General features: G+C 48.3%; 1 protein-coding gene across 2 annotated transcripts in view; it reads left to right on the forward strand.

The window, feature by feature from the left end:
- The window catches only part of LOC310812658 (hyccin 2), a 40,053-nt gene that overhangs the window by 10,881 nt on the left and 16,672 nt on the right, over window positions 1-12,500 (forward strand). Inside the window, exons 2-4 of one of the 2 annotated variants that reach the window (XM_083681305.1) lie at window positions 4,784-4,869; window positions 8,816-8,892; window positions 11,003-11,104. In XM_083681305.1, the coding sequence (XP_083537431.1) occupies window positions 8,842-8,892; window positions 11,003-11,104 (153 nt within the window). In that variant the 5' untranslated portion in view covers window positions 4,784-4,869; window positions 8,816-8,841. The remainder of the gene's footprint in view (window positions 1-4,783; window positions 4,870-8,815; window positions 8,893-11,002; window positions 11,105-12,500) is intronic. The other variant, XM_083681306.1, reaches the window with a different exon arrangement.

Here is a 12,500-nt window from a genome sequence, read left to right on the forward strand (position 1 = left end):
CACACACACACACACACACTCACTCATATACACACACACACACACACACACACACACAGACAGGTTTCTCTCACACACGTCTCTCTCTCACACACACACACACACACTCACACACACACACACACACGCATGCAAACTAGGCTGAAGGGAGGCCAGGAGGGAGATGGGAGATTAGAATGGGATAGGTGAATTTGAATTTTCCAATCCTGTGATGTCATTGGTAATTCCAAGCGGGTTGAACATTTCCAGGAATAAGGGGCTGCTTCTGACTGATCAATTGCTCGTTAGATAACCACAAATGGCTGGAAACGTCAATACCGTCACTCTGTAAGGTGCTCCCAACGCTGCAGCAGCAGTAGAGACGAAAAGTAGCCCAGCATTGTGTCCTAATCTGGCTCTGAGCAGAACTAATTTAGCCGTGTGTTGACCGAAAGGTCAAAGGTGAAGTCAGCGTTCGTTATTAAACAGACGCGCTGCAACCAGGAAAGGGGAAGTCAGTAAACAAACAAGCATATGTCCCTGTCACAGACACGGAGACAATCTCTCCTCTGTCCCCTCTGCCCGGCCGTCCAGCAGCCCCGGCCCTGCTAAGAACAACTCTCCACCCAGCACATGGCCCTGACCCTCTCCCTGAATAGGCCACTCTGTTCCCCCCCCTCTCTCTCTCTCTCTCTCTCTCTCTCTCTCTCTCTCTCTCTCTCAGTGTTAACAGTGTTAACAGTACTCATGGTGAACTGACCACATTCATGGGTTGTGAACTAATGGGTCCTTATGGTTGGCTTTAGTTTATTGAGTGGCTGAGTGGCAACACCCGGACGTAGGCCTAGCCTACATGTAGGGCTACACACTCCGTGCACTGTTACGGTGAGGACTGGTGTTTAAAACAAGTTATGGCAAAGTAATGTGGAGGCAGTCGTGTTTGACTTGAAATGTGCTTATTGGCTTTTATGACGCATCATCACATGAGATACAGTGGCATGAGATAAAGGCAAAGGCCAAGGCCATTTTGGTTTTAGCAGAAGTGCTGCTGGAGAGTAGCCTTAACTTACTGCCAAAGAGTTCCGGAACATTCACCACCTAGAATGCCAAGTGTTCTGTGTGGTGTTTACCTAGCAACACTACTTTGATTGCCTAGGAAATGAAACATGGTCATTGATGCGTTTTTGGTGAATAAAGTCACCCTTGGCACTCTGGAATGTCGACACTTTGGGTGACTTTATTCACCCTCGGCCCTGAACGAGTTAAAGTATTGTTTTTAATCTAGCCCCCATACTGTTTGTCAGTGTTCATGCTGTAGGCTTATAGCATTGTCCTTATTATTCAACTGTAAACAGGAAGTGTTGGCACGTCTCTCTGAGCACCAGTGACCAGAGGAAGAACGGCCGTAGAATGGAAAGTTTGCTTGTTGTCCACTAAGCCACATTTAGTCACCGATAGGTCTGGAGTCTAGTCTGTTGCTATGGTACACACAGACAATGGGTGTGTGTGTAAAGTAGGCTGGGTATTGTGATGTTTTAAACAGGGTTCTTGAACTTAATTCCAATGAAATGAAATTCATGGGCCAATTCCTGAATTTGGTCACAAAGTGGAGAGTTGACTATTTAATTGAAATTCTAAGACATTTCATGCAGTGGAATCATGATGTAGTGTGAGATTCAACTGCTGACATTGGGATTAATTATTTCAAACTTGAATTGAATTAATATTTTAGATATCTCATACGGCACATTTTTCAGTTGCATTTGGGGAAATTCATCAAGTTTCTATCTTCCTCTCTTTCCCTCTGTCTTCCCTTCTTTTCCAGCCCTCTTCTTCCATGCTGATAAAAGCCCACGTGTCATGTGACCGTGCTTTGTAGGCTTCCCGCTCATTAAGAGACCTCTTTCTGACTGTTATGCGTTTGATGTTTTGTCCATGTTCATTATTCATATTGACCATTTATCGTCGCGAAACCCTTTTAGATAAGCTATAGCCGGCCTGAAGGTATAACAAGCCTTTTCAACTGGTTCTCTCTCTTTGTCCAGGGACTGGATGTGCCCCTGCAATAAACTCTGACTGAATCCTTTTAGATTTAGATTTTTCTTTGCTGCCACCATAGCTGAGGGCAGCCAAGCTTGAGAGTGTTTGCTATCGGTCGAAATGGGAGAACCTTCTGTGAAATGTTGTCTGACCTGAAAACCAAATTGTTACAATCAGAATCAGACTACCAACCAGTCAGTCAGTCACTCAGTCACTCACAAGGCTAGGTTGCAGGTCTGTGTGGTGGTGGTCCTGCAGTATATGATGGTGGGCCTCTCTCCTTGACCTTCACCGTGTGTTTTCCTCTGTGGTCCTCTTGGAAGCGTCAGTCTCTTGACGTTTTCGATCATTCTCTTCGGCCTCTGGTGAAATACGATAGCCTAGGCCCAGTCATGTGACCAGTGACCCCCCCCCCCCCCCCCCCACCTCAGTTAGTAGCCACAAGCTAGCTGAGGTGGATGTGGCCAGTAGCTTCTCGCTAACTGAGGGGGATGTGGCCAGTAGCTTCTAGCTAGCTGAGGTGGATGTAGCCAGTAGCTCCTAGCTAGCAGAGGGGGGATGTGGCCAGTGTTTCCTCTCCAACGGCCTCCAGCCCTGCCAGAGGATAGATTACTATACTCTGGCTTATTTCTGTCCTGTGGTTTCCAACCGAAAACCACAATGCTTCTGTTTCTGCCTCTATCTCCGGTCCCCGCTGCTGTCCTCTGTGCCCACGCCTTCCAGAGGAGCCCTCAGCACTGTGTGTTGACGTGGCTTCATCCTCTTCAAAGGTGATGCAACGGAAACGGCCAAGAGAAATAATTCCAAAAGTAAAAGTTGGTGTTTATTGTTTATATTCTTTCTTCAGGGATTGAGTCAGAGAAATGGTGCCGTACAAGAATACGCAAGATGGCAAGAGCGTCCCGTCAAAGGGACAAAATCCTAGACTATGTACCTTTCCTTGGAGCATGATACAATGTATATGAACCAATCAGACGTATCATAATTAAGATTGGGGAGTGTGTGATCAGTGCATGGTTCAAACATGGGTCATGAATCTTTCTGTCTTTTTGAGACGTTGTTACCCCAAAGTTGACCCCTCATCTTCTTATCAGGGTCCAGCATCCAGGCCTGACTTGCCGAGTATCTGTGTAACTGAAACTAACACTGAACCCAATACCGGTTGAGGTTGAGTTCCCTTTCTGCTGAAACACAAGCATAAAGGTTAGGTTGAGTTCCCTTTCTACTGAAACGCAAGGGTAAAGCACGTGTTGTTCTAAGTACATAATGTTCCCTTAAGAAATTCTGCAGCATGTATTACGTACGTTTCACAATTTCACAGTATTCAGATTCATCAAAGGTCCTTAGAGCGAGAGACTAATCTGTGGTTATTATTAACCCCTGTGTGTTACACACAAGAACGTTTTGTAGTGCAAGCACTTCAAACAAAGCTACTGTTTGTCAACTGATTGGCGTAATGACTGATAGATATTATGTTAACTCACCAACTGCCAAAGAGTTCCGGAACACTCACCACCTAGAGTGCCAAGTGTTCTATGTGGTGTTTACCTAGCAACAACACTCTGATTGGCTACAAAATTAAGCATCGTCATTTATGCTTTTTTGGTGAATAAAGTCACCCTTGGCACTCTAGAATGTTGACCATTTGGTTGACTTTATTCACCCTTGGCACTGAATGAGTTAAAGAGAGTTCACCCAAATGACAAATTTAGCTTCCTGATCTTGTGGATGCAAACACAATTGTCTATGGAACCTGGTGAGTCAGCTTCTGAAGAGAAGGGAGTGAATCATCGTGTATCATGTCAACTTTATCAGCCCGAGAGGCTTGAACAGCATCATGTATTAGCCTAGCCTAGCCCATCAGCTCAGCTTGTCCTGTACTTTACTCCTGGAGAATCCTTTTCAACCCTGATGACTCACTGAGGATGAGTCTGCTTTATCTCTGAAGGGAAAATAGCTGCTTCTAAAGCTGATGGGAGAGCTCACTCCTGAGTGCCTCAGTCTTTTTTACGAGCCGCGGGCCCTGCGTGGTAATTGTCCCTTGTTGCTGCCGCGATGCTAATGGAAGTGTCCTTCACATAAACACTCGTCTGTGCCCAAACTGTCAGTTTAGAGTGGGGCTCTTGTGATGCGGCATCGCCAAGAGAAATAACTAAACAGTCCTCGAGCCTCTGCTTGTGTTCATGTGCTGTGTGGGTGTCTGCTGCGTCAAGAAATAGCCCTGTTATCAGGCCGGTACTTGGTTCCTCAGAAATGCAGTGTCGTACGTGGATTTTGCCAATGTCCATCGTTCCTCCAACGCAGCCCATCCTACCCTACACCCACACTGCACGTGCTCAGTGGCTCGCTCCGAAGTGAACATCTTCGTACTTCCCACCCGTGTCCTTTTGCATGTTTCTGTGGTCGGAGCTCAGAGCTGAGGCTGCACAGGAGCCTGAGGGAAAGATCTTGGGTTGTGACCGGTGGTGAAAATTGAATTGATTCACTAGGGGGGGGGGGAACCCTGGTGGGTCCAGACCAAAGGCAAATTTAATGGTGAAATTAAAGGTTTTGTGAACACCCAACAACTTTATCCCCGGAAGCCTGTTCCTGTGGGTTCATCCCCATTTCCACCCACTGGTCATTGTGGCCACTTATGAACATCTTATCTGGGTCAACCTGTCCCATCTTTGTGTGGTTGAAGACACTCATAACAACACTACTGCATTCTGTAGGTCGTATCCATGCCAACCTGACTGACTGACTGTTTGCTGTTGTCGTGCAGGTGACTCGTCAACAACCGACAGATGTGTGACTGCAGGGCCGCCCAGCTTCTTCACCCGGTGGAGATCTGAATTCTGGGACAGTGAGGTAAAGCCTGGTTCTGTATTCTGGGACAGTGAGGGTAAAGCCTGGTTCTGTATTCTGGGACAGTGAGGGTAAAGCCTGGTTCTGTATTCTGGGACAGTGAGGTAAAGACTGGTTCTGAATTCTGGGACAGTGAGGTAAAGACTGGTTCTGAATTCTGGGACAGTGAGGTAAAGCCTGGTTCTGTATTCTGGGACAGTGAGGTAAAGCCTGGTTCTGTATTCTGGGACAGTGAGGTAAAGACTGGTTCTGAATTCTGGGACAGTGAGGTAAAGCCTGGTTCTGTATTCTGGGACAGTGAGGTAAAGACTGGTTCTGAATTCTGGGACAGTGAGGGTAAAGCCTGGTTCTGTATTCTGGGACAGTGAGGTAGAACCTGTGGTTTCTGACACTTCCTGACATTTCCCCCTCACTCATATCATTCATTCAGTTGCATTTGAGTCCAAAGATCCACTGGTCTGCCAGTCAGACTCCTCTGGGTTAACTGGAGGGGTTTAGCTAAGCTCAGGTTTGGGTTGCCGAGTATGTGCTTGTTTTCAGGATTAAACCGCTATTAGACAGATAATGACGTGCCGATATACAGTATGTAACCTCATTTTTTATTTATATATATATATATATAGAACTGTTTATGCACTTTACACAACATGTTCAAGTTTCAAAGCACAAGGGCCAAGTGTCACTACCAACTGCAGTTTCCATGGTAACGGATTACCATAGAGAAATTCTGGCGTCTGAGAGTTTGACAGCGTGACAAGGCAAGAGGAAACGTGTGAGTCAGCTTTAAAAAAAAAAAAAAAAAAAAAAGCTGAGGTCTGCTCCTCAAAGGCTGCTTTACAATTCCCAGTCCTGGTGAAGTCTGAAGGAAGGACGACGCCGGTTGTTACCAAGATATTCATCATTCCGATTTCAATCTGAGGCAGAAAGGAGAGCGCATTGCTGCTCTATCCATTTTGGATCAAGCCTGGAACACAGCCTCGCCTGCAATACCTCCCCACAAGAGCGTTGTGTAACCACGTTTTACCTTACCTAGGCACACTGTACATGATGCAGGATGCAGTCATGTGTTTCAATGGATTTATTAAGCATTGGATAACCTGTAAATGCTCAGAATGATTTTTCTTTTTTTTTTGTCTGAGTTTTTTTTCATCTGAGCTCAGAATTGATTATCGTGCCTATGATTGAAGGTTCGTAATGAGATTGTGATGGAAGGAGTGACAGCACAAGAGGTTATTAAAGATTAGAACATGCACTTGTGACTGAAGGAGAACTTGTGACCTGTGTGTGTGTGTGTGTGTGTGTGTGTGTGTGTGTGCGACACACAGAGCCGTTGGTTTTACTAGGGGACTGGTCAGGGTTCGGGTTCTATTCTGCAATTCATCAAGTCAAAGGAAACACAGTAATGCACCTTTATTTCTGCCACGTTTATTGAATGCCAGTCAGTGTCTCACAGTTTAGCCTGGCTAGTACGACGCCCACTGAATCCTCTCTAACTCATTTAGTGCCAAGGGTGACTTTATTCACCAAAAATGCATAATTTATGATGCTTCATTTTGTCGCCAAACAAAGTATTGTTGCTAGGTAAACACCGCATAAAACACCTGGCGCTCCAGGTGGTGAGTGTTTCCGGAACTCTTTGGAAGTTGGTGAATTAAAGAGGATTTCGTACGTCCGTCAGAACCTACCCCCAGGATTCAGGAAATGATCTGGTCTTCTCTTCACTAATGATCTGGTCTACACTTCACTAATGATCTGGTCTACACTTCACTAATTATCTGGTCTTCTCTTCACTAATGATCTGGTCTTCTCTTCACTAATGATCTGGTCTTCTTTTCACTAATGATCTGGTCTTCACTTCACTAATCCCAAATTGGAGCTGGCCATCTTTTATTTCTAACGGCATACCTTTCATTTAGTTAACTGAGGTTGATGCTTAAACTGGATCCTCCTAACTTTAAACAGGAATGTGGGGCCTATAGCATTACTCCTAATCCCTAATCCTATCAAGTAGAGACACAGCAAGCTGTTGAGCAAGGGAGAGGAAAGCGTCCCTCCGCTAATCTGTCTGAACAGCAGAGAGGGGAGTAAAGCACCAGGACCAGTAAACATGTCTTATGACTGCTGTCTGAAAAGCAAATTTGCGAGGGACTGTTAAAGTGGTCAGGCTCCGAATATGACCTTGATCAAAGCTGCCCAAGCGGTGCTGGCCCTGTGTGTGTCAGAAGATAACACGCCTCGGTGGCATGGCTAGAGGCCCGGTCAGGGCGGCTTTTAGAGAGGCTTCTCGGTGGTATGGCTAGAGGCCCGGTCAGGGCGGCTTTTTAGAGAGGCTTCCCGGCAACGCGATGGACGCACGGATATTGAGTCGTTGAGTTGCCATCGGAACCACCGAAGGTGGGGGGCTGCATCGGGGGCTGGGGGGCTGCGTCGGGGGCTGGGGGGCAGCGTCGTGGGTCTGTTATCACTAATTAATCGAAAAACTATTTTGTTTGTGTTATTATAGGGAACGGGATTGTGATGGTATTTCTCCTCTAGTCTTGTATGCATGTTGGTAAACAAACGTGTGTGTGTGTGTGTGTGTGTGTGGACACCAGGCCTCATATAGGCTCATGTTTCCACCCCCATCCCTGTCTGATGACTCAGGTTGGCTCCAGCTTCATTGTCACCTGTGGTCTACCCAGACACTGGCGTCTGACTGCTCCCCACACACACTCATCCTCCCTGGCCTTTCATTTGCTCAGGCAGTGTGTACACACACACACACACACACGTACGTTTGTATGTACAATACGCACCCACGAGAAACACACACACACACAGGCCACATTCATACTGTTCACAAGCTCTCTGGCTCCATGGCCTAACAAACACCGCCTGTTTTTATGGGAGAATTTAGAGAATATTTTCCATGTGACGTAGTCTGTACTCTCGACGAGTAAGGGCTGCTATTTCGGGGGGGGTTAACTGCTTGCTGTTTCGTTCAACATATTCATGAATGCACAACTCACTCTGTTCTCATGTGGAGGCATTAGTTCAGTCAGAACGACTTAAATTCAAATCCCCAGAAACTAGCCTATGGACCCAACTCAGTGACCCCTGATTGGGGTTTGTTTACTTTGCTACAGCAAGAGAACTAGCCAAAACTCAATTTGACCAAAATGCCCCTTTGCTCTGTTAAACAAATACTTTTTTTTTTTTTTTTTGTATAAGCCTATTATTAGAATATCATGGGGGCGAAACTGTTTACAAAAATAGTCACCGCAGTGCATCGATGTTTCCCTGTCAAGGACACGCTGTACAGATTCATGTCACGTGGTCCTCTGATGCTCAGTCGGTAGCACATGGCACCAACAACGCTTAAGTTGTGGGTTCGATTCCCGCTGGGACCATATGTACTCAAAAATGTATGCACTCACTGCAATGTAAGTTGCTTTGGATAAAAGCATCAGCTAAATAGCATATACTATACTATATTTATATTACATAGGAATCTACATATCTAGAAATTCATAGTGACAGGTAAAGCCCCCCTTCTGCAACCATGTGAGAAGACCAGCATCATCCATTCAACATGTTGTTGTTGTTGTGTACAGATCTGTTGTTGTCCTCTAGATTAGAATTGCTCTCGTCCTGAGCTGCTGCTAGGCTCGGTAGTGTATGAGGCTCGGGGTATCATGGCAGAACATGTCTGATAAGATGAAGGTACTTCAGCTGAAATGTCACCATGATTTTGATCTCAAACTTGATACGGTCTAGAATTTTCTCCATTTCCAGGCAGTCTCTCTACTCCAGTTGTCTGAGTGGGAGCCTCTGTTTGTTTCTATACTGTGTGTGAAGACTACTGTGTCCTGACTTCTCCCTCCCTCTCCCTCTCCCTCCCTCTCTCCCTCTCTCTCTCCCTCTCTCCCCCTCCCTCTCCCCCTCCCTCTCTCTCTCCTCCCCCTTCTAGGCAGCTGAGGGGGGGCTCAGAGGAAGATGCTGGGCTCAGAGCGCGGAGTGGTGGAGGAATGGCTCTCAGAGTTCAAGGTACAGTAGACCCACCCCACACCACACACACACCTCACACACACACCACACACTACTACCCCACACCACACACACACACACCTCACACACACACCACACTACTACCTCATACCACTCTCACACACCACACACAGTACTACCCCACACCACACACTACTACCACACACACACCTCACACTACTACCACACACACACCACACACACTACTACCCCACACCACACACACACACCACACACTACTACCCCACACACACACCTCACACTACTACCACACACACACACCACACACACTACTACAACAACAACACACACACCACACACACTACAACCCCACACCACCCACACACCTCACACACACACCACACACACTACCAACACACTACTACCACCACCTTTGATTGAGGACCTCTTTGTTTTATAATGCTGTCATTCTGTGTGTGTGTGTGTGTGTGTGTGTGTGTGTGTGTGTGTGTGTGTGTGTGTGTGTGTGATGTTTGGTTGTAAACTGTGTGTATGCAGGGTTCCCTTGTAAAAGAGACCTTGGTCTCAGTGGGTCTAGACCTTGGTCTCAGTGGGTCTAGACCTTGGTCTCAGTGGGTCTAGACCTTGGTCTCAGTGGGTCTAGACCTTGGTCTCAGTGGGTCTAGACCTTGGTCTCAGTGGGTCTAGACCTTGGTCTCAGTGGGTCTCAGTGGGTCTAGACCTTGGTCTCAGTGGGTCTAGACCTTGGTCTCAGTGGGTCTAGACCTTGGTCTCAGTGGGTCTAGACCTTGGTCTCAGTGGGTCTAGACCTTGGTCTCAGTGGGTCTAGACCTTGGTCTCAGTGGGTCTAGACCTTGGTCTCAGTGGGTCTAGACCTTGGTCTCAGTGGGTCTAGGCCTTGGTCTCAGTGGGTCTAGACCTTGGTCTCAGTGGGTCTAGACCTTGGTCTCAGTGGGTCTAGGCCTTGGTCTCAGTGGGTCTAGACCTTGGTCTCAGTGGGTCTAGACCTTGGTCTCAGTGGGTCTAGACCTTGGTCTCAGTGGGTCTAGACCTTGGTCTCAGTGGGTCTAGACCTTGGTCTCAGTGGGTCTAGACCTTGGTCTCAGTGGGTCTAGACCTTGGTCTCAGTGGGTCTAGACCTTGGTCTCAGTGGGTCTAGACCTTGGTCTCAGTGGGTCTAGACCTTGGTCTCAGTGGGTCTAGACCTTGGTCTCAGTGGGTCTCAGTGGGTCTAGACCTTGGTCTCAGTGGGTCTAAATGGGCGAAAATAAAGGTTAACTAAAATGTTCCCCTCTGACCCAAACGTTGGTGTCAGTCGGCTCCAGGGGAGTAACTCACTGGTCACTGGTCACTGGTCCCACTGGTCTCACTGGTCACTGGTCCCACTGGTCTCACTGGTCACTGGTCCCACTGGTCTCACTGGTCACTGGTCCCACTGGTCTCACTGGTCACTGGTCCCACTGGTCACTGGTCCCACTGGTCACTGGTCCCACTGGTCTCACTGGTCACTGGTCCCACTGGTCACTGGTCACTGGTCCCACTGGTCACTGGTCACTGTGATGGTAGAGAGTCATCCCTCTCTCCGAGGGAGGGAAAGAGAGGGCTGAGAATGGAAGGACAGCGTCTGTGATGGAGGGAGTGGATGATGGAAGGAGTGGATGATGGAAGGAGGGGGTGTGAGAGTGTGTGGGAGGGAGGGAGGGAGGGGGGTGAGGGAGGGGGTCTGTGATGCTGGGAGTGTGGGTGGAAAGAGGGGGTGTGTTAATGATGGAAGGAGGGAGGGAGGGAATGTGTCTGTGAGTCAGAGTGCGAGTGAGAGGCTCCGAGCTGGGAACACTGTGTCCTCCTGTCCTCCGCTACTGTGACCATACTGGAGGGAGGGAGGGAGGGAGGGAGGGGTGGGGGGGACAGGATGACCTCTCCTGTCACTGTGCTCTACACAGGCCTCGAGGAGGACATTAAACCCATGACAGCTGGGACAGAGTTGGTTCTAAACAAATGAACAAACGCTGAGTAAATTGTGCCCTGTCCATTGTCAACTCACACTCTCTCTCCCTCCCTCCCTCTCTCCCTCCCTCCCTCTCTCCCTCCCTCCTCCCTCCTCCCTCCTCTCTCCTCTCTCACACAGACATTACCAGAAGCCCATATCCCCAGCTACGCAGGCAGCCTCCACCTGAAGAAGTCCCTGGTGCCCGCCCTCTACAGAGTCATCCAGGACCCCAACAATGAGGTCAGAGTCTCTCAGACGCCACACAGGCCTTCCAGCCACATGTGCTGCTTATTCATATCCCTGCATCCCACAGCAAGGCAGAGCCGTTATGACAGGGGATGTCAGGACTTGTGACTGGCATCACCAGGTGGCCAGAGCTGGCAGGTGTGTGTGTGTGTGTGTGTGTGTGTGCGCTCTGTATGAGGGACTGACAAAGTGGCAGTGCCAGCCTTGTTACCTTGGCAACCTCCCATTCTGCACAACCTGTTATGTCACCGTCCCTGTACACTCATCACAGCCTCATGCCCAAACATCTGGTGTCCAGTGCACACACACACACACACACACACACACACACACACACACACACTATATACACTCACTGAACACTTTATTAGGAACACTATACTAATACTGGGTAGGGCCTCCCTTTGCTCTCAAAATAGCCTCAATTCTTCATGGCATTGATTCCACAGGATGTTGGAAACATTCCTTTGAGATTCTGGTCCATGACGACATGATTGCGTCACGCAGTTCCTGCAGATTTTTCAGGTGCACTTTCAAGCTGTGAATCTCCCGTTCTACCACATCCCAAAGGTGTTCTATGTGGGCCCAGGTAGGATGGTGGTCTGTCTGCGGGCCCAGGTAGGATGGTGGTCTGTCTGCGGCCCAGGTAGCATGGTGGTCTGTCTGCGGGCCCAGGTAGGATGGTGGTATGTCTGCGGGCCCAGGTAGCATGGCGGTGGACAACCAACTGAAAGGTGTAACCTTCCTCATTTCACGCCTTCTAAACCTAAAGACTGTCTCTTAGAGTGGAATTTCCTGAGGTAACCACCCATGGGTCCAAACTCCATTAGCGTCAGTTGACGCTAATTAATGATTGGAGAAGTGGTGCGGGAGAGGGAGAGAGGGAGAGAGGGAGAGAGGGAGGGAGAGAGGGAGGGAGAGAGAGCGCTCTCTAAACCATGAGATTGCTGCTGCTATATCGCTGCCTGCTTGTCCTGGTGACAAATGAGGTGCAGAAGCTCTGCCAAACTCAATAACGTGACGTTAGTCATTACCGGTTCCACCACAGCTATGCAGAGAGATAGCAACGTGCTAACCGTCAGGTGGGTCAGCCGCAGAGACAGACGACGTCAACACATTCCTGTGTTAGGTTGGCTAACCGACGGGCTAGACCTGTGTTTCTCTACTCAACTCTAGTCCAGCACTCACTCACTCACTCACTCACTCACTCACTCACTCACTCACTCACTCACTCACTCACTCACTCACTCACTAACACAGTCTTCAGCGTCATGAAGTCTTGTCATTTCATTTGTCGTGTGGAGTTGGTTACCTCGCGTGTGAGTGCTGGGTTGTGAATTGGAACACAAATGTGCAGGACATGTGAGGCTGGCGTGTGTGTCAAAGAGAA

Source organism: Argentina silus (genome assembly GCF_951799395.1).
Source record: "Argentina silus genome assembly, chromosome: 12".
NCBI lineage: Eukaryota > Metazoa > Chordata > Actinopteri > Argentiniformes > Argentinidae > Argentina > Argentina silus.